This window comes from Trachinotus anak, unplaced genomic scaffold, assembly GCF_046630095.1.
Source record: "Trachinotus anak isolate AG129_WGS33_773 ecotype Australia unplaced genomic scaffold, CSIRO_AGI_Tana_v1 ptg000008l, whole genome shotgun sequence".
In the NCBI taxonomy this organism is placed as follows: domain Eukaryota; kingdom Metazoa; phylum Chordata; class Actinopteri; order Carangiformes; family Carangidae; genus Trachinotus; species Trachinotus anak.
This window is the reverse complement of record NW_027273859.1, coordinates 3,818,879-3,841,815: the sequence shown is the minus strand read 5'-3', so window position 1 is coordinate 3,841,815 and position 22,937 is coordinate 3,818,879. Positions and strand designations below refer to the sequence as shown.

The following is a 22,937-nucleotide window of genomic DNA, read 5'->3' as shown; positions in this document are numbered from 1 at the left end:
CGATACTCCTGTGACAGCTCAGGTATTAAAGCAGAATCCGCTGACTCATCAGCAGCTACAAGGGTCTCCTTTCTCTCTCATAAAAAAAAAAAAAAAAAAAAAAAAAAATCAAACCTTTACAACCGGGTCCTCAGCTCTGGCAGCAAACATGCGGTAAAGCTAAATAAAATCATCTCTAGGAAAAAGAGAAGTTATAACCCCCCCCAAGAGTGTATGGTGGTGGTAAGAGGGTGTGTGTGTATATACTGTATGTGTGTGTGAAGTGTATTGTCCGGGCCACATTCGGTTAACAACCCCATTAACTGGCTCACAAAGCAACCCCGGGGCAACGATAACATCAATCCCAGCTTTAGAGGCCATTACGTTTCAGCCTGAGATATACGCACCACGCTGGAAAAGCGAGGTGAGGCAGTAGCTGGAAGGGTGGTAAGGTGTCACCGCCCGTTTGTCAACCCCAACCCTCTGTCCACCCAGCGACCCCGTCCTGACCAAACGTACACATACACACACACACACACACTGACAAAGCCCAAATAACCCCCTTGGACTGCTCGACAGGTGAGGACTGTTTATCTGTTTTCCTTAGGCTTCCAATCCACACATATATAAACCAACACACACACACACACACACACACACCAACTAATACATTAAATCCACTTTTCTACTGTCTAAAGTATGCAAAGACACACACTGTACACATAATATTAACATAGACACATGCACCAACACACACCCGTTAACACAAACAAAGACACACTCCAGCACACACACACACACACACACACACAGACACACACACTCTCATCCTCTTATCAAGCCATACACAAGCATACTTACAGTACAATATACACACCCTTACGCACACTTTCTCATTATGTGCAGTATACTGTATATGCTTACGTGCAATTCCAATATAGGCAGTACAAATAAGAAATTCTACATAAAACCAGATGGCTGAAAGACACACATAATGAATATTAACTTCCATACAAACACATACCGCACATGACAATATGCACACACCATCCACGCCCCTAAACACACCCATACACCGCCCGCTCTCGCACACACACGAGACAGCACCGGCAGTGTATGAAGCTTCGTCCACTTGCTGCTCACTGATGATAACATTCACAGTCTACACGTGCTGGAAAGAAAGGTCAATGATTTTTTTCCCCCTCTTTCTCTTTCCTCCCGCTCCATGGGTAACTATTGAACACTGGGATTCTATACGGAAACATATTTGCATGCAACTCAAAGTGCTTAATAGTCAGATTCCTTGGAGGGAGGCTTAACTGCCTCAATTAAAATCACATAAAGGAGAATGTGCAAGTCTTAACAGCATAAACATGTCTCCTCTTTACAACAAACAAGGATAAAGAGTTTCCCCCTGATGGAGCCAGGTGGATGCTGATTTCCTCTCACATTCCCAGGTTGGAGGCAGTAATCACAATTAGGGAGGTGCCAAGAGAACTGGCACTGATGAGTGACGGCTCCCCCCTCCGTCCTGGACATATGGGTGGGAGGGAACGGTTTCACACCCAGCACCCACGGGATCAGTCAGCTCTCCCAGAGGCCACCCGCTGAGCATCTCCCAGATATGGTGCGACAGGAAGGTTTTCATGGCAACTGTGCGAGGAAATGCTGAGGGGTTTCCTCACAATAGGAAATAGGACAGAGTTTACTTCAGGGGATGGAGCTGAGAAAAATACACCCACACTAAATTTACTTATCTCCTACGGTGGACAAGAATCTTAACCATGTTAAATTCTTGGTTTGCATTACAGTGAGTAGCATCAAACAAAAGTTTGTGAAGGATAGATTCACTTTTACTGTGTTGTATGTTGATCACTGGGGGTCCAGCTTTTCATCATTACATTGATTCTAATTACTCTTGTTTGTATTTTTTTAATGACTTGAATTAGTTGTTTCCATGTATTAAAAAAAACATTAAAGTTGCACTAATTAATATTTTTATAGAAAAAAAAAGATCCAATGAATATGTGTATTCATAGTGAACTCTGTGGTTCCCCTCAGTTCCATGGAGAATTTAACGTCTTTCAGCTCATTGTTTGGGTTTCACAGCCCTAACTTTACTCATCAATCAGTAAAGCAGCTGTGCAGCTTTTAAGGTTTGTTTGTGAAGAAAATTTTGGAGGCAGCTCGACTGCATACAAATTTAATAGAAAGATGCGAGTAAGCATCAATAAACCCAAATGCACTGTAGGCAGTGGAAATTGAAGTGTGAGTGTATGAGTGCAAACTGACAGCCAGTCAATGGTTAGTGCATACACTGCTAGTTAGCTACAGATAACTTCAGCACAGTCAGTGCATCCATTGTTTAGAATGAGTTAACATGTGCTGCACTGTGCAATGGACACATATGCTTGAAATAGTATACAGCTAAATACCCACTGGAGGTGACAAAATTGTGTGACACTACCTGTTAGTTTGTTGCCGTGCTCAGGGTCAGTGCTCACAAATGTATAAGTGCAGCTTCTCTGCTAGTCAGCAACTGATCACTTCCTACATAGATTCGTGACTTTGGTTCCACAGAGGATAAAAAGGTGCAGTGTTCTCCTTGCTGTGCACCACCATAAAGCGCAACAGAAACATGACTCATGTTTAATCTTAATGCTTGATTACTGTGCATGTTCAATCAGCATGACCAGGTTTTTGACAGCAGATACCAGTGACTGTAGACTAAGCCTGACAAATTCTCTATGCTCCCCTGTAGATTTTCATTCTCATGATCATCATGGGACACTTGAACTCCCCACTGAATGGCAGACTAATGAAATTCTCTGGCTACAGCTCCGTATGGTAGGTGAACCAGATTCCATTACAGGCTTTACAGACTGACAGCCCAAACGCTGTTGAGTCTAGCTCTAATCCTATATTGGTCTAAGCCTTGGTAATATTCTTTTCATATAGCTCCCTTCATATTTCTCCTGCTCTCATGTCTCAGATACATATCAGCAGAGTTATTAGTAGAGTAGAAGGCATGAGCAATAGCTGGAAAAATAACCAGCTGTACAAACTTCTCCAGGCTCTAATAGATGGATTCACCTGACTAATAATCTGTCCAAACAGCCCTCTGAGGAAGTGACTGGTATCATACACATCATAAAAACAACAGGATTTTTATGGTAGCAGCCATGACAGCTGTGAATTAAAATGATTCACAAACTGCTGAAAAGTCAGACACTGCTAAAAATGTCAAAAAAAAACCCAAAACATCAGGCTGAAAATCTTTCTAAAAACAGAGGCAGTTTTGCTGTTCTTCATAATGAGCTAATTTGACCATGTCTTATGCAGCCAAATATATACAGTGAACACTTGCATTGAACATCATTGCATTGTCCCAGCAGCATGAATTTGATGTCAAGCCCCTATGATAATACTGCTTGCTTCCTGGTTTTCTGTATGTCAATTATTTTGAGGCTGTTTGATAAAACACAGCTCAATTTAGGAATATGCATCATTTCAGCACATCATAGTCTATAATAAATATGGTCTTAAAACTAGAGTTTTACATTGGAACCCTCTACAAGACAGGAGATAACAGAGGACTGGGTTTAGTTGACATCATACTTTTGAGGTACAATGTTCCTGAACAAATCTTTAAAAATCTTCAATTGATCAATTGATATTAGAAGACTTATCAAATTGGCCATGCCTTACTGTGGGCTAATTTTACCTGAACATACATATATCCATATGGATGTAGAGATTAGATTATTAGATAATTGGTCCATCAGAGAGCACTGGTAAGGTTTGCTTTTATTTGTACCTGTTGATGGAAATGATGCTGCGAGGATGAAGGCTAGCAGTTTTGACGATCCCCTGATTCTTCCTCTTGTGCCACCAACAGGTTGGTATTTTTGCATGTTTTGAGGCAATTATCTCAACTACTTCAAATGGATTGCCATGGAATTGTTGACATACAGTCATGGTCCTCTGAGGGAGAATCCAAATGACTTTGATGAGCCCTTGATTTTTTAATCTAGAGGCACCAGTGGGACAAAATTTTCACTTATTCAGTGACATAGATTAATATCAACATCTGGAAAGGCACAGAATTTGGTACATGAACGTCTGGTTTCCACACAGTGTATCCTAATAACCTGCTCACCTGCCTTGCTGGCTTTTCCTCTATTGCCACCATGAGGTTGATTATTATGTGGTTTTTCATCAGCTACTGGATGCTGAAATTTAGAGCAGATATTCATGCCCCTGATGAAATGGTGCCTTCACTTTTCATAGAACACCATCAGTCAGCTTCTCCTATAATTTGGTTTATGAGTAAATAGCTGCAAAATTAATGACAGGTTTACTTTGTGTTTGGTGCTGATTAAATGTTTGTAAGCAAACATGTTTTGCATTTTGCTCCAAGCACCACTGTGCTGAGTCTGGCTGTAGACTCTTATCTTGTTCAACTGTAAAATGACCGGCTCAATGTGTATAATGCTTTAATAACCAGATTGAATCAAAAATGTTCTGCCTTATCTGTGACAATGGGGTGGACATGCATTCATTTGGCGGTTTATTAGGTACACTTGTCTAAAGCTAACGCAGTATGATATAGGTTGTGATGTCCAGTACTTGACACTGTTGTAGAGAAGTGTTACTTTAACTGTATAATAATTTTGGAAGATGTAATTTGTGGCACTGTTGAATTGTGTTATACAGAGATGTATTTAGGCTACCCTCACTGGTATTAAAAAAAAAAGGGGGGGGGGGGGGGGGGGGGGCATAATTATGAAAACACCAGACAGTATAAATCAATACAATTCAACAGCATCACAAACTTTAGCCTCAAATGATCATAAAATTGATCGATGCCTCAACACTAAAACTGAACATCGTAACCTTCATGAAGGTTGGATTTATTGCGGACTCTCATATTAGACTGTATTAGGTGTTCCTAATAAACTGGAAGTGTGTGTTCATATTCAGTCAGTACAGAGCACCGCAATTGAACCAGCAGCACCCAGCCTTTGTCATTATTTATTGGACAATGCATTTCCATCACAATTTATGTAAGGTCTTCACAGACATAAAACTTTCAGCTTCAAACCTGCATAAAACCTTTCGTGGAAATGTTACCTTATTTCATCATTGCCAGTCAGCTTTTGTCATTCAATGCATCTTACTTAGCATGAAAATAGATGAAACCTCTTTCATAAAAGGAAGGCCTTTGCTGAAGAAATTCATCAGGATATTTTCATAATTGCACTGAGCTGCATAGAGTATTGCTGTGCATGAAGCCCCTGAGAATAAGGAAATTGTCTTGATTATAATTTCTATCCTCTGCACAACTCACTTATTTCTCTGCATTGTTGAGCCAATGTAATATATGTAACTGACCTGGTGAGAACTTTATCACTGGGAAAGAGTCCAACTAAACCCTTGTCTGTGCTTCACCCAACTCTGGCGTCTACAGAAAAGTGTCAGTTTAATATACCAAGATTGGTGAGGACAAATCAGTCCTGTCCTAAAGGAGAAACTCACCCTCCCATCCTCTTACACTGTTGTTTATCATCAGTCTGTGATACTATTGAGTGCTTTCCAGAGGTAGTTTGTGATAAAGTGTCTTTGGCGTCCCCATTTCCCCTCAGCCTGCCTCATCTATGTCTACTTCACTTCTGCATTTCCCAGAATGCCGTTCAAGAATGGGGTGTGAGCTTGTCGCCTTCAGTCTCAGAAGAGCTTGTGAGCAAATAAATTGTTGTATTATATTGTTGCTGATGAGCCGACCACTCTGTAAACACTGGGGTGTGTCTGCAGCCTGGCCCCTGCTCAAAATGCCAGTTGCCTTGTGGCTGCATTCAATTCTGGTCCGATGAGGCTGCAGTGGGTGGAGGGAAAGGTATCTCTTTTTCTTCTGTGATAGATTTTTCGCTGCATGACTGTTGAATGTTGGTCCAGAGACAGAGGGCGCTCAGATTCACGTTAAACCTGAAGGTTACAACTGCACAAGCAGCATGCACGAGGTGGGTATGCACTTTAATTTGTGATAACATTCAGTCTTCAAAGTGACATTCAGATGAACTTGCTAAAATGTAATCTGCACAGAGCTGCTTACAGTGTTTTTTTTTTTATAGATGCAACTGGAATAATCTATAAAAATGCAATCAATATCCATGTGCACACTATGCAGGACTGCCTGTCCTCAGGTGTTGTACAGCACACCGAGCAGATATACACAGTCCTCCCTTCACGTCTGCTGCTGGCGAACTCAAGGGCATTGTCAGCTTTATCAGTGCCTAGTGATTCATCAGGATAGTTGGTAAATAAGAGATGCTATCAGGTGCTCCTGCTTGCATTGAGGGCCCATGTCCTAATCAATAAAATTACAATTCTTCACAGATCTCCTCCTCTGATTAGCTAGACTAATCCAATACTCAGTGTTGCTGTCTATTACTGAGCCAGGACAAAGCCTCCCCGTTAAGACGGCCCTTATCTGTGGTTTTACGTTTACCACTGATGCAGGGCAGGACTATGCCGGGGCTATGGTGAGGACATCCTCAGGCTCTTCTAATTGCTAATCCACACGGGCCATTAGATAGCGAGGAGATTTCTCTTGGCCTGGCAGGGCCACGGGCAGTTAAGTGCTGTGATTGTAGTGAGAGGTAACCATCAGGTGAATGGAGACAGAGTAAGTTGAGGTAAAACGGCTTGTAATTTTTCCACCACCTTAAAATAGGAATGGGAGATAGTGAAGTGGCATGGATAATGAAACAGATTAAGGAAAGATGGGGCAGGTGGGCTGTCAGTCAGTAAAGAACGGCGATGGCAGCAGGCACTTGCTGATGTGGGAATGCTGATCAACAAGCCGAGCCTAATTTGAGGTAATGAATATGAAATATGCATCAAATTTCCCTTTCAAAATGATCTGCAGTGAGCATAACTGATGAAAGAGCAAATGAAGCTGCATTAACGAGTCAATGTTTAGCTTCTGCACACTGGTTATACTATGGAGGTGGCTCCCAGATTGTCATGCTACACACATTAGTCCATAGAGCTTTGAATTATTTGGTCCACACTCTAAGTGGGGGAGATGGCTGCTAGGTAGCACCGACTTTCACTGGGATAAAGAAAAAACTTTTACCATCAGAATAATTTAAAAGATGCTATAGTCACATAAAATACACGAGGGCTTTAAATTATTCATGTTTCTCATAGTTACATAAGGGTCCCCTGAAGCCACCTCAAGGACTTCCACCTCAACTGACCTTAAATCCCACATTATAAGGCCCCTCTAACAAGTAATATTAGTATTACTATTAATATCTTTAAGCACAATGTAACTGAGGTAATTCCAGTGAATTAAGCTTGAATAAGATTAAAGCCACCAATGGTCCTATCAAAAAGGATGCACTAGTAGACAATAACACACGCCATTTCCAGCCTCGTCTCCTCAGGTTGGGTGATTGGAGGGGTTTTCATCTCCAGTATATTAATTACCCAGGTGCCTGTGGTTCATTGGTTCAAGCTTACTCTTATCTTCATTTTTCAATTTTACACACACAACCAGTGTTGGGCAACCTAATTGGAAAGTGTAATGAGCTAAGCTACCAGTCAGTCTACACTAAATGAAGCTCCACTACACGGAAGCTACCAACAGAGGCAGCATGCAGCATACACCAACATGGGAAAAGCAGTTTACCAAACCAGGACCTTTTTTTTTTTTAATTTACTTTTTTTAAATTGAACCAACTTCATTCCGAGTCAGTGCTATCACAGTGATCAATACAACTGTCAGTCAAACAGATACACAGGTAATTATTTAACAAAATAACCACTGATTGTAACTCACTGCTCCAAAACCAGTTTGGCACCAAAAAAAAACATGTCATCGACATAATAACAAAATGTACATGCTGAGAGTGTGTGAATGTTTCTCTTTCTTTGTGTGTGTGTGTGTGTGTGTGTGTGTGTGTGTGTGTGTGTGTTCAGGTTCCTTCTGCCATCTTTCCATCAGGTAAACTTGTGTGTCTGTATTCCTTTACTCCCCATGTCGTAGGCGTCAGCCCAAGCTGGTATGTGATGTCGCCATAATGTGGAAGCGCTTCTGTGGCTTTCCATACACTTACATGTATGGTGGTGGTGTAACATGTTGATGCTTGGTTTTCTTTCAGACCACAGCAGACAGATCTGCCGTGCTCGCGCATCTGACACATTACTGCACCACTTGATCAATAAAAGAACTTCACTGCTGAAAAGCTTTTTGATTCAGAAAACAGCAAAGAGTTACCTTTATGACTACTTTTACGACTACTTTTATGCATCAACTCCTCAACTTTTAGGGACAGCCTTAATATATTTGTTGCAGACAGTCTAAATATAATGGCTACAAATTATTCATCTGAAGCCACCCCAGTGACCTCTGAGGACCCTAAATCCCACTTTATGGAGCCCCACTAACAGATAATAATTGTTACTGAATTAAACTTGAACAGTGTTGAAATGGTGATGTCACAGTGCACTGGTGTACATCTGTACGTGACCGTAGCACTGTACACCACTGGAGGGCAGCATAAACACAATTCTCAGGGGTGTTAAGTTACTCCTTAAAGTATTTCACTGAAGCTCTCTGGGGCCCCTGAATCCCACTCTCTGGGGGCCCTCTAACCAACTCTGTCATAACAAGCCATACCATTAGATTATATTTATCCATTGCATCAGTACAGGAGCTGTTCAATAATAGGTTGATGATAGTAGTTGTTCTTATTATATCCACAGCTATAAGTGCAACTATTCCACTTACATAAAAGAACTATACAGTGTATTTTCCTGTTTGACATTACATACTGTAATTGAAAACAAAATGCTGAATTTATTGTTGCGGAAGACGAAGATCTTCAAGCAGCTTCCAATCACGTGGTTTTACAACAATATTTGTTAGTCCCGCCTTCCTCCCCACAGCTGGTCAGGTTTACGCCCCGGAACCTGTCACTGTGTCTTCAAACAGCATCTAACCTGAGGTTAAAGTAACAGGCAGGTGTTGCTGCGACTTGACAGTGTTTGGTGATGGTGTTAGTTCACCAATAGCAGTCCCTGTCGTCATCTAAAAAGTCCCACCATCAGGCTAGCTTCTGTCTCCCTGTGATTTTTCCTGAAAAAAATTTTTTTTAAAGACTGAAGCATTGTAATGGTATCTATAACTTTATCTAAACATTTATACTACATTTAAAGAGCTATTTGTAAATTTTGCTATTACTGCATCGCTAGAATTAGCATTAACAGCTCTTAACAGTCGAGAAGAAACATTGCAAGTCCAGCATCAAGCTTTGTTCCTTTACTTACCAAGAGCTGTCTCCAGCACTGGACTCTTGCTTTGCTTCTATGTCTATCACTTCTTTTCTTCTACTGAAGTTAGCATGCCAACCAGCTAGCCTCTGTCCAGCCAGACTGTCTCGCTCCTTCATCCAACAATAGGCCTTTTTCATGGCACACATTTAGTCATGAGGAAAGCAGGAAAAGCACAGGTGGAACTAACAACATCAGCAGTGACTCAGTCCCATCAGGTGTTACAGTAAGCCACAACATCGAGGTCAGCACACACAGGACAAACTCCTTAAGACTGATAAACCTAAATTAAATGCAGTCATTAGCTATATTGTTAGACATGTCAGATTGTCTACAGTGACAGAGCATTGGAGCCCATTTACAGACTTCCATGTCTTTCCCCTTATGCTCCAAAAAAATGACTCAAAGCACAGTTTAATTCCAGTGTTTTTACAAAGCTAGCTAAAAGGGTAGCATTATAGCATCTTGACAGAAAGATCAGGTTTGAGGTTGAATTCTAAAGGGAAACTGTGATGCTGTGGAGGAGGCATCTCAGTCATTATCACACTATCTCCTGTAGCATGGAAACAGGAATATTATTAGAACCATCCTCATGTAAACAACTCAGAGTAATGTCTTGGTTGACTTGTTATTATTTGCTATATTCACTTTATTCAGTGCATGTGCTTTTGTACTGTTTTGCTATTGTCAGAGCCATTCTTAAAGCAGAATTATGCTTTTATTTTTCATAAAACCATTTATGGTTTGTTTATTTGCTGAAACACGTACAGAAGACCTTAGCTAACATTAGCCACCATAAATTAGTGGTCACACCAGACCAAGTGAGCTGTAGCAGCAAAATCCTTCAGTGTACTGAATGAAGCAAGGGTGTGTTTTACTGTCTTCAATTCAACTTTTCAACTGTAAGAATAAAATGTGTTTGTAATTTTAGAGCTTCCATAGTTGTGCTTTAACTCTGGAACCAGAAATTCCAAACTTAACTTTGGTGGTTTGTTAACATGCTAGCCACATGTTGTAGCCTTGAAGCAGAGCAGACTTCTTTGGCTTTTGAGTCTCTCACTCTTATTTGTCAAATCCACTGATTAGCTTCCCTCCTGCTGGATGCTGGATGTTGATGTGGCATGTGAAGAGAGCTGGAGAATACTACCAAGTCAACTTTCCTTTGTACTTTTCCTCTGCACACAGAACAGCAAACAATTGAAGTTCCAAATTTCATTTCGCCATTATCAAGCTCACAACAATTTCACAGCACAGCAATCACACTATAATGAACTTCCAGAAGCAATTAAAGCCTCTTTCCTGTGGAGGGACCTTCATGAATACAAGAAAGACGGCTCTCTCACAGGCTCTAATCACAGAGCATTCCAGCCGAGGTGTCACATTGGCTTTGTTGTTTGCCAGAAATCCCTCCAGGAGGCTTCAGTCAGGTCCTCTAATCAACATGTTTCCACCTGACAAAAACTAATGGGACTTAATTGGTATGGCACACCACTGCTTCCCTCACACCTCAAATCATAACCTAGACCCGAAACACATATCAGCAGTAGCCAAACATGTATTAGCTGTAGACTTTGTTGAAACAGCATTCACACATTATTCTCTGGTTCCCAGCTGGCCTAGCCTGAGGGTCCACATATCTCCTCAGTGATTAGCCATGTCATGGTGCAAACACAGAATTACTTAATGCCCACTTAGTTTAATTTCTGAACATGGAATCAAAAATAAACTGGGCTGTAAACCCGATGAATAAAAAGAATTGCAACAAAGAAGTGTAATTTAGGTTGATGAACCATCATTAAGATCACTGCGACAGCCTTTAGACCAGAATGAGATTTATTGAGCCTTCTAAAAACCTTTACATTTTTACAGCACAAGACTTAATATGCAAAATAAGAGGAAAAACAGGCCAATGAAGCATGTGCTCTGCTGAGATAGATAAGGAGAGGAAATGTTATGCTCAGCCATGCCAGCTTGTTACAGTAGGTCTCCATTAAAGGTGCCATATTGTATAAAGTGAGACGTCCACGTCTTTTTTTATTATAAAGGTCTAGGTTCTATATTAATACTGTGAAAGTATCAAAGCCTCAGTCCACAGAGAAATGCACACAGCCTGTATTCAGAAACTGAGCCATAAAACCAGCCGTCAGGACTTGTGATGTCACAACAAGGCAGTCACCATTCTGAACCATGCCCCAAGCCCTAAGTGTTTACCTGAAATCTACTTTATTTTTATTTGATCACTCAGAACAGTCAGCCAATCAGAAGAGAGACTCAGAGCCTCTGATTTAGATGCATTCTGATTTAGAACTGCACTTCAGTAAAATTGGGGGACTCAGAAAAGACACATTAAAAAAGAATGGACACAAATGAAGAAGCAGAGCCTGATATATTGTGAGTTTTAAGAACTCCCTGCCTTGTTGGCACTTATGTCTTTCAAAAGACATATCCCCACCTTGCAACTCTTTCTGTTATGAATGTTTAGTCTCAAGACTGCACCCTGATGACACGATCTGAGTAATCTTTTAAAACATTTAAAGTCTTCCTCCAGAGCCAAAGCAAATATCCTACTGCTTGCACAAGCTCAGTGGGACTAACAGGGAAGAGTAAACTATAAAATCAGTCACTTTAATATACAGATTTTCTATTGTACGTTACAAATTAATGTAGTGGTGCTAGGTTTCTTTCCAACTCTACAATGGTACTTCAAAGTTAAAGCCTTCTGCCAGAAATGTGCTTTTGTTTGACCATGGTAACGGCCGAGAGACATCAATGTTGACAGTTGATGGAAACCGAAAACAGATATCGATCTCCTGTGTTTAAGTCACATGCTTTGTTGACTCATCCATCCACCTAAACACGCTCCTGACAAAGTCAGACCACTCTCCACTGTGGTCCTGATAGACAGCTGTGATGGTTTACAACAGGTGCTCAACTTACATATTTATTTTTGATATTGATTTACAACTAAATATGTAACAATTACAGTTAAACTAGGAGAAAAAAGAAAAAAGAAAAGAGAAAAAAAAACATGTATAAGGTTTTTAACACAAACTCCAGCAAGATGACAAAGCAACCCCACAACTGTTCTGTTCAACCCTGTCTCCTACACCGAATATGTTCAGTAAAATCCCTGGCTGGATTATGTTCAGAGGCAACTGAAGTGCTACATTTATTATCGGCAGGAGAGATCATGGTTGTGGTGAAGTGTAACTAAACACATTGTGTTTGAAGTCACAGTGAAGGTCTTCAGTGACCACAATCTTTCCCCAAACTTACCCAGGAGCTGTGAGAGTCTGAACACAACCATGAATAATGCTGCAGTCTCTACAAGTGGATATCGTACTGCAGAAAACAAATACGTTTTGCACATGAACATTTTAACATGTCCAGTATCAACATTTTTTGCGACTTGACAAATATGTAAATGATTAATATAATCTCCATAATATGAACAGAAGATGTTATCAAGTCACAATTAGGTTTTGTACAAAATGTTGCAGTTTAAAGTTGCAGTTGCAGTTTAGTTAGTATATAACTGTAATTTACAGGAGACAGGCTTGTTGTATTTTGATTAAAATGATGCTAAACTCTGATTGGTGCATACAAATTGTGACATCATCTTCATCTCATTGAGCATTGTGCTCTTTGCCAATGAAGAGACTAACACGGCTAAATGGAAAATATGTTTTCAGGCCATTTCTTTAAATCCATAGTTCTTAAGTGGTAGTTCGTCGTCCAAAGCAAATCAAAACTATGCTGTCAAGAGAAACAACAGCTCCAGTTACTTTTGTTCAAATGCATTAAAAGGTTTTCAGTGTTCCCTCCCAGAATGTAATGAAACTCTCCAGTCACACTAATGAAATTCTGTCAGAGTAAGACCTTTAAAGTTATAGTATGTAACTTTTCCAAATTAGAATGTCTAAAAATGACTAGACCTATGATATATATATATTTTTTTTTTGAATTATGTACTTACATTATCACAAATGTTTCCAGTAATTCTCAAACCAGAGAAATAGTGATTTTACTGATGTCAATGACGTCAAATCCCCTATATGCATACGTCACACATGGTTCAACTGAATGCTTTTCAACAAAGATTGCTCAGAAGCTCAGAATTTACTTTGATCCTGTTTTAAGCCATATTTTAAGATACACTTTTTTCACCTTCATTGTTTTGAACTACATATTTTAACCAGATGAAGGAGCAGGTTTTGAAGCTCAGATGGCTGTTCTTGACTCCACCCAACTCGTAGCTACTCCAACAATAAGGCAAAGAGGCAGAGTGTGTGTACAGCCAAGACTTCTGTGCATGCTGGGATTGACTCACTTCTGGAGCCAGCTTCAAGTGGCCATTTGAGGAACTTGCAGTTTTTGACACATCAGTGCTAGTTTCATTTTTTAGGCCTGGGGTTCGGGTGTAAACACTATTTAAAACTATATGATCATAAGAGAAAAATCTCAGCTCTCACCTGTCAGTTAAAGTCAGAAGAGAAAACTGTTTGTCACTACAGCAGGAACAGTAAAAATGTTTCCTCTGTGGCTTCACGTGAAGAATTTAACACTGAGATACAGTGAAGACAGATCTGTCACTAACTACTATTTAAAGTCATCAGTTATCAGTAAAGTGACAAGTTTAATTAAAAAGGTTCCCTCACAAGTTCTGAATACCTCCAAAGGGCTAAGTGCTAAAACCCCAAGGTTTTCTATTTTCAGTTTTTAAAGAGGAACAGTTTCCAAACATAAAATCACTGGCTCCTTGGTGTGTAGTGATATCTATCACTATTACTATATTATATTAGCCAATATACAAACATGGCTATACTGTATGCATCATAAAGCTGAAACTCTGATCAAGTCAATCTCATCAGTCGGTTCCTTTAGTGGATGAGCAGGATGCAGAGAAAAAACAAGAGTCAGATTCATCAGTGTCAATCTAAAATAAATCTTCATTCATCTGTACAAGCTCTATTCCAACACTATTCCTAAAGTGAATATTTGCCTCATTATGGGAGGGAGTGTTTTGAAGTCTCCTATATTCTTCCACTGACAGTTTGCTGTGAAAACAACCAGAGACTGTGTGTAATCGCTCAGAGATTCCAAATTAACCAGAAACCTCAGTTTCTGCTTACCCTGCACCTCTCTCCATTCAGTGTTCCTCAAAATGCTTTTTCCCTCTGAACGTTAACTTTGACTGCCGTGAGTTTAGTAGAGAATATTTAATCTCAAAGAAAAATGTTAAAGATTTGGATTCACATCTTTAACATTCATTAACAGCAGATAAATTTGGAATAAAGAAATGACTTCGTTCTAAAGGCATTGTTGGTGACACAGGTAGCGCTATACGAAGCACTGAAGGACACATTGAAGGAAATGCATTCAATAGGTTTGTCAGACATCAAGGATACACACAGTGTGTACACACAGTGAGTGATGCTGAATATAAGCAGTTTGTTTTTAGGAGGCTTCCACATAGCAGCTTTGTTTTCTTGATGAAGAAGTGAATGTATTGTATTCTACCAAAAACAAACAAACAAACAAACAAACAAACAAACAAACAAATAATATATATATATATATATATATATATATATATATATATACATACATACACATACACAGCCTTATGTCTATGTCACAAAGCTTTATCTTACCGGTGTTGAGGTCCTTGTACTCCTGGGAGAAGTGCTCGTTCTGGTGCACCCACTCCCCGTTGCATTTGAAGAAGATCTGCAAGGCCGGTGCAGCTCGACAGCGCAGCTTGATGGGGTTGCTCTTGACAATGTACGCGTCCTCCGGCTCCTGGATGAAGTGCGGCAGAGTGCCCTGCACCGAAGGTAGGGCGTCAGGCTGAGCATCACCTGTGACACCTGCAAACCAACACCACAGTTACTTCATCTTCTCGCTACGTCTGTTTCAGAACAATACTGAAGTGAACAACAGGTAGACTGACAGAAACAAAGGCAAGCCAGGGCCTTCTTCAGCATACACCACAGAGTGAAAAACACTTTCAAACACATTGTGTTTTACTAACAACAGTGAAAAAACAAATTTAAAATGATTGCTCAGTGGGCAGATCTTTTGAATTCCCCATTCATCAAAAGCTAGCATATTGTTGAAAGGAGACATATTCACAAAGTACAATTCGTCCTCTATTCAAGCAAAACTGTTCTTCTAAGAGCAATTTGCAGATGAATGAAATCAGAGCAGACCAAGTGGAGAGGAATTAGGAGGGGGCTGATTACCCGAATTGTGTCTCTGGAGTCTGAATACATCTTATCTCAGCCACAAGGCCTGAATTCTGGTCCGCACACAAAAAAAAACAAAAACTGCCTTTGTGCTGTCGCCAATGTGCGGCCATCTTTAACGGCATATTCGCAGCAGGTTAACCCCTTTCCTTTCAGTTTGGAGAGAGCCCGGCCCAGTCGCCATGGCAGCTGATCGATCTAAGCACACTTTTGGAAACAAAAATCTGGGAGACTGTGAGAGCATGACTTTGTGTCAGGGCGATTTTCTTTTTTTTTATTAGTCTGAAGGCAGGTTTCGGCCTCACATGGTGTCCTGTGCTCTGCCCAGAGCACAGAGAGCTCTGTGGGCTGGGACAATAAGGAACAGGATGTTTGTGATCCTGCCATCCCCGGGCTCCTTCTCAGAATTACACCTCAGTCCCATCAAGGCAGCTCCAGCTAAGCTATTCAGTGCCATAAAAGCCCATGAAAGCTATTATACCCCACCATCAAATCCAATTTTGTCCCCTGAAATCGAATCGGCCGCCTCGCCACCTCTCTCAATCAATGTTGTCCTTGTTAAATGGGTAAATGAATGGATGCAGGTGTAAAGAGAGGCCACACATAAAACAAACAGGGGAGATGACTGAATAGGAATAATATGCTGACATTACCCACTGTGGGACAATGTCTCTTTCATAAAGCTACCACATGCACCCCCTCCAGCTATCGATACCACCATTATACCCTGTTTTCTTTGGGTTCAACACTGTGTGAAAAGGAAATGTTCCCTGATAAAATCCTCCATGGTAAGTTCCATGAGATTTGTTTTGTGCTGTAAAAGCTGATAAATGCAACTCAATGCAAACACAATAATCAAATATGAAGAGATAATGTTATGGGTTTCCTTCCTCTGCCCTACCCAGTGGATGAATGTACATTGTACATTTACTCAAGTACTGTGCTTAAGTGTAATTTTTTTTCCATTTTTTGCTTTGTTACACTTTGACTCCACTACATCCTGGAGGAAAATACTGTACCTTTCCTTCACTACAATTATTTGATTATTATTAAAACAAAATGTAGTTAACAAGTACATTGTGATGTATTATTATTGGTTGAGACAAGACTTACTGATCTGTGGGGATCAGCATCTTCCCAGCACTATATCAAGTAATTACAATTACGATTAATCCCAGTTTTACCAATATTTAACAGAGGAACATGTCATCATAACCAAATAACTATAATCCAGTCATGTCTAAAATGGGCCAAAAGAACATCTGCACTGCCCCTGTCACACAACTGATGCAATTTGCCACAAACATCACTTCACCTCTTCTCAAGAGTCAGGACTCGGTTCAATCAAAACACACAGACACACAAACAGTGAAACTCACACCTGACAGCAGTCTGAGCATATTTGCTATTTGAGGATAAATGAGGCTACAACACCTATGAACCTATGAAGGGGCACCTTTTTCTATTAGCACTAAACAATCCAGTGAGAGGTGTCTGTACCAACCTAGTAGCCAAACTCACAGCATGTCGCGTGTGATCTGACAGTAACAGGAGATGGGAGACTGTTACTCGTTACATGGCTTTAATTTACACTCAGTTTAAACTTTAGTTGTCTATGAATGCAGAGTGTCCTGTAGAGAAATGTAAAATATGACATATATCTCTCTATATCGAGAGTGATGTTATCATATATGTCACTTATATTACTATCACATATAAACATCCTCTGGATATATGAAAATATATGAAAAAATATCTATATGATGAATTTTTATATGGTGTAACATGTTGCAACCATATATGTTAATGATATATATTTAATTCATATGTGCAGGTTTATTAAAGCATCATTTATCATTATTATTAATTTTATTCATGTCTTTCTTCCCTTTCTGGGAAAGTGGTCTCAGACATTTGGAACTTACTATATAATATCAAGCTATATTGACAGGATTTGGTAAATATGATATATATATGTCTACAATATAAGCAATATGCAAAGTACACAAACATTCATATTTTGTGTGGGCAAGACATATATTCATAAATATATAAAATTATATCCAATATCTAGGTTTCATGTATAATTTTTACATGTGCTTTTATCTTTTATATAAATATATGTCATGTGTAGAAATGTAATATGTGTACATATGTTACATTTGCAAATAGGATAAAAACAAATCTAATGCTTTATTATTTGATTAATTTAGGTACAAGGTTACAACATGATGTTATTTTCTACATTTGGTGACCAGCTCAGACTGGGGTGCGATCACACCTAACCTGTTTGGCTGGGTTGAAACGAAGTCTGGTGCACTCCCCTGTTCAGCACGTTTCATTCGGGCTGGTGTCAAAGCTGTAAATTGAATTCTGGTGCAGACTGCAACCGTGCAAACTCTGGTGCAGTTCATTTGTGGTGTGAAAGCAAAACGAACCAACAGCGGGGCTGTGTGAGAGAAGATCTTAACACAAAGTCAGAGGCTGAAACATAATGACATCCATCTGCTGATCACACACGACATCACACAAACATCATTTCTCACCATGAAAGGTGAATGAGGGGATTTTCCTGGATCACCAGTAAGTGAAAAGTTGTTAAACCAGTGGTTTGTGTTATACTCTGCGTAATTTAGTTTGTCTCTTTAAAATACACAGTGTCCAGTTACAGTCTCAACTTCAGGTGCCCACACTCAGTATTTCGTGACGAGCTCTCTGTGACATGGGAGAAGGTAAATAAACACATCGGTATCTTTGAAATACTGCATGACACGCTCCAAAATGTCTTGGTTCATTTGTACAAAGTCAAAAAAAGAAAATGTTTTTTTTTCCAGACTAAATGAGCCAAATGATCTGTCAAAGCGACCTTAAACATGAACGTCTGAGGGGTATGGATGGTGGTCTGCTTCTGCTGTGCTGTCTTTCTGTTGAATGGAGTTGTACATGATCATGATAATTATGTTATCCACTTATTGTAGAATATCTGGAAACGACCTTTGTCGTTTTTGGTGACCTCAATATTGCACGTTGTGCTTACATGAGTGTTTGAGCCAACATTTTACCAGAATAAACAGCAGGGTTTTCACCACCATGATTAGACCCGGGTTCAGTACCTAGATGTTTTTCCACAGCACCGAATGAAGGGGGGAAAATAAATAAGCTGAGATGATGAGCTGATGTTTTGCTGTCATAAACTACCACAAATGAATGTCTAAACTTGTGGGGACCAAAATGGTGGACCCCACAAGTTCTCAGAAGCTCTCACACTCTCACAAGCTCTCAGACCCCACAAATACAGTGGGTAAGGGTCACACACACACACACACACACAGCAACAGCCACAGTGAACCAGGTGAAGTGAAGATAACATGTTACACCATACTGGTAGGTGTTTTCAGACTTGGTTTCAAAGCCACACTCCACAGCTGTGGTGTGGGAACATTTGGGGTTTCAGCTGGATGAGAGAGGAGAGACAGGCAGGTGAGATCACTCAGGTTCAACCTGAAGCCTGATTTCACTCTTTTCAAACTATCTCATTTTTGCCCATACATCTGCCTGAGGCACGTCCGCTGCAGTAACTGAGTGGGAACTAGAGGCTTTGCTGTGTGCAGCCACCTGTGAGGCTTTCAGGAAACATTGGTAAATTGTAGAGTCTACAGACATAGATTCTAGCTACTCTCCCATCTCCCACTCTGACCTGCATCAGTCTCTGCATTGCAACACACAAGCTGTGTCACGCACCACCACAAGTAAATTCTCAAATTATTATTATTATTATTAGTAGTAGTAGTAGTAGTAGTAGTAGCACTAGTAAAAGTAGTGGTATAGGTTTAGGATATTTTGAATGTTTTCAATTCAAGTGTCTGAAAATGCACAGATAGCACTGTCGCCTCACAGCTTGAAGGTTCTGGATTCAAACCCTGGGCCTGGGGCCTTTCTGTGTGGAGTTTGCATGTTCTCCCCATGTCTGAGTGTGTGGGTTCCCTCTGGGTTCTCCGGCATCCTCCCACAGTCGAAAGACATGCACGTTGTGTTTCATTCCCAGAGCTGCATGCATGCCTTTCTAACATGACTGTGTTGTGTAGTCATTTTATCCTAATGTTTGCCCTAATGGTTTTTTTTATTTTTTATTTGATCATCTTTTGTTATTTGATGTTTGATGTTTGTAGTATTTAAGTCATTTCTGTTCAATATGTGAAATCCTCCATTAGGTGACAGTAGTTAGGTGTCATGTTAATGTATAAACATGGGTGGCATGAATATGATTGGTTTGTGCTGTAAAAGCAGGTGCATGATGAGGAATTGTGTGTGACAAAGTGGGCAAATAGGAAAAACACACACAGGTATCCCTTTGTAATGAGAAACATGAAACAGCAGCAATTTTTCCATAACCGCTGACTGACAGGTCGCGGATCGCTCTAAAGCAGATGCAGATTACATTATTTCTTGCTGCTATATGCTGGTGGATAAGAGGGACCAAACTGGGTGATGGGTTCAGGGACAGTATGTGAAATTGATTCATGACTTCTATCTGTGCAGAGGAGCTCGGCCCAGTGCACACATCAGATGCAAAATTGACTCCCGTCAGATTTTTAATTTCTTTCCAACCCCGATTCCACCCACTTTGTGTTTAATACATTTATAAGCAATTATGTATTCATGTCATACATGACATTTTAAAAACAAACAACAAAGACGAAAGAGTATGCTGCGACGAAATCAATGTGATGATGAATTCCTAATGTTTGAACATCGCAGGCAGCGCTGCAGTTTGAGCCGAGGCTTTGCTCTGGGAGCGACAGCAGGCTTTTTTTATCCATATATATCACCACATGTGGCGGTAGGCCATTACATGAGCTACCACGAGCTGTTTTCCACACACCCTGAGGTTGTCTGCATCTCAGCCATTTCATGCAGAAATTATACATCCTCTGCTTCAAATATCTTTCTGTCTTTCTTTTTTTTCTGGGTTTTAAAAAAAAAAAAAATGTAGGGAATGGTTTATAATGACACTTTGCAGGTGAGTATCATTCTCATCTTTAGGCAAACTGTTGGATTTTCAGAGGCTGTGAGCACTTTGTCTGACCTGGTGCCACCTGTGCCTTGTCAAAATGTGGAGAGCTATTTTCAAAAGAACATCGCTGGTGCCCATCTGCACATTGTGCCATGTCTCCAGCAAAATTCCAAAAGAGGCGTTCTTTTCTTGCTGAGCACCGATTAATAAGAAAACCACACAGCTCTTACACGAGCTGCTTACGTTCATCTTTTTACTGCAGATATAAGCTCTGACTGTTTCACTAGCAATACCACTGAAAGCAGAATTTCAATTTTGCTATTTAAAGTTCGAGGTCCTACAACTATTGTGGGTGAATAATGACTAATATCAATTGTAATGCAGTTTCGACAAAGCAATAAGAATTAACTCTACTTTTATACAACCTTGAGAACTGAAGGGATGAAGATTACGACAGCAGCCAAGAAAATAACTCTCACACAATGTATGTAGTGAATTTCTCTTGGATTACCAGGCTGAATAAATAAAACATGCATGGTGGTCAAGAGAGGAACACAGCAGAGGTATTAGCTCCTCAGGTTTTCCTTCAGTACTGCCATAGATGTGTGGCTGAATAAAGGAGAAACCTGAATACATGCATGTAGAGACAGAATAAATACATATTCCTCCGTGCTGGTTGGTACTTGTTATTCTCACAGGAAGTTGGGTGCTGATATTCTTTACACAAATATGTCGATGATATTTTACTTTATTTTATTTTTATTTTTATTTTATTCAGCTTTATTTAATCATTCCTCTCTGTAATTTACACTAAAGTTAGTCAAGTATGTAAGTATAAAACCAGCTTCCCTTTACTAATTGACTTAATTATATAGCTGGATGTTGTGGCAGGAAGGTTTGGACAGGGAGCTGCCAACCAATATGGATTTTCATTATCTATCAATCAGTCAATTATTTGAAATGTCCTAAATAGCACTAAAAGAAGTCTACCATAGTTTCTAAAAATCCAAGGTGATGTCCTCAAAAAGAGAAAACCAGCAAAAATCTACACTGGCAGAACTGAAACCAGAGAGTGGTGGGTTCTGCCTGACATCTTCCAGCGCACACACACACACACACACACGCACATCTTTCCAACACTGAACGGGGGAAGAATGGTATTTGTCCCTCCAGTACAGCTGCAGAGTAGAGCTGCAGAATCAGTCTCTTTTGTTGGTTTTTCCATAAATGCATGTATATCATGCTTGTATGTTACCTTCTGTATCATATTCTATGACCTAATCACCTATTTTTAATGCGTTTGAGAGACTATTCTAAACCTCTACAATCAAATCTTCATTTTAAGCTTTAGATTCATTATGTTAATTTCCGCGATTATTGCTTTTTGTGTGGCAACCTTCAGACCTCACAGGATTACAGTGTATTTGGAAAACAGGGACCACCACTAACCACTCTGATGGAATAATGCATTTTATTATAAATATATACTGGATATATTTTTTTTTCTTGTGCCTGATAATGAATGTCAGAAACATTGGCATGAATGCCAGTGCTGACTACCAGTCATTGAAACAGCTTTTATTGCTTCAGAAATTTGCATGGACATCTGCTAATAAACCTGAAATTGTTCAACCAGAAAGAAACACTGCTTCAACATCATTTAAAACACTAACACCTTCAATGGGGAGGGCATGTAATCCTCCTCCATCCAGCACCTTCCGTGCCACTGAGCATACCTACTCTAATCAGCTAATTGCTGCTATGATGAATAAAAATAGTCTGAGCCCATGCGAGCCACTCCTTTCATTTTTTTTTTTTTTTTTTTGTACAACAACTAATGATGCACCACGTCCTTTTCTCTTAATGTTTAAACATTCAGCCATTCAAAGGTAGCAGATAATTGGAACAAGGTGACAATCCATGCTCCATAAACCAGGAGCTGTAGCACTGGCTGCTCCACTCATGACGGAGCCTCATAAATATCGGCCTTAATGAAGGAAATGACTGCGGCACCAATAAGTCACTTATTTCCTCATTACGCTGGTTAATTTTAACACTGCCTCTAAAATATTCCCTCACCCTATCTGCTGCCAGTCACAGGTTTCCACCTGACTTAACATGAGGCTCAGTGCAATGGACCTGCGGCTGATAAATGCCCTGGGTATCAATCTGCATACAGGGACAAAGACAACATGGTGTCAGCTCAGGCTGGCTGACAAAGCCTGTGAGCCAGGGGACCATGTTGAACAGAAAACAGATTCAAATCAACTGTCTCTTAGAGACACGCCAGAGCAATAAGCACGACATAGCCTGTTTGGATATGCAAGGACGGACTGAGACAGTTCAGATTTTAATGA

The 22,937-nt window shown here is 40.1% G+C and overlaps 1 protein-coding gene across 2 annotated transcripts in view; it reads right to left on the bottom strand.

The window, feature by feature from the left end:
- unc5db (unc-5 netrin receptor Db) overlaps nt 1-22,937 on the bottom strand; it is a 197,097-nt gene that overhangs the window by 97,029 nt on the left and 77,131 nt on the right. For both annotated transcript variants that reach the window (XM_071481933.1, XM_071481934.1), the window contains exon 2: nt 14,973-15,188. In XM_071481933.1, coding sequence (XP_071338034.1) covers nt 14,973-15,188 — 216 coding nt within the window. The remainder of the gene's footprint in view (nt 1-14,972; nt 15,189-22,937) is intronic.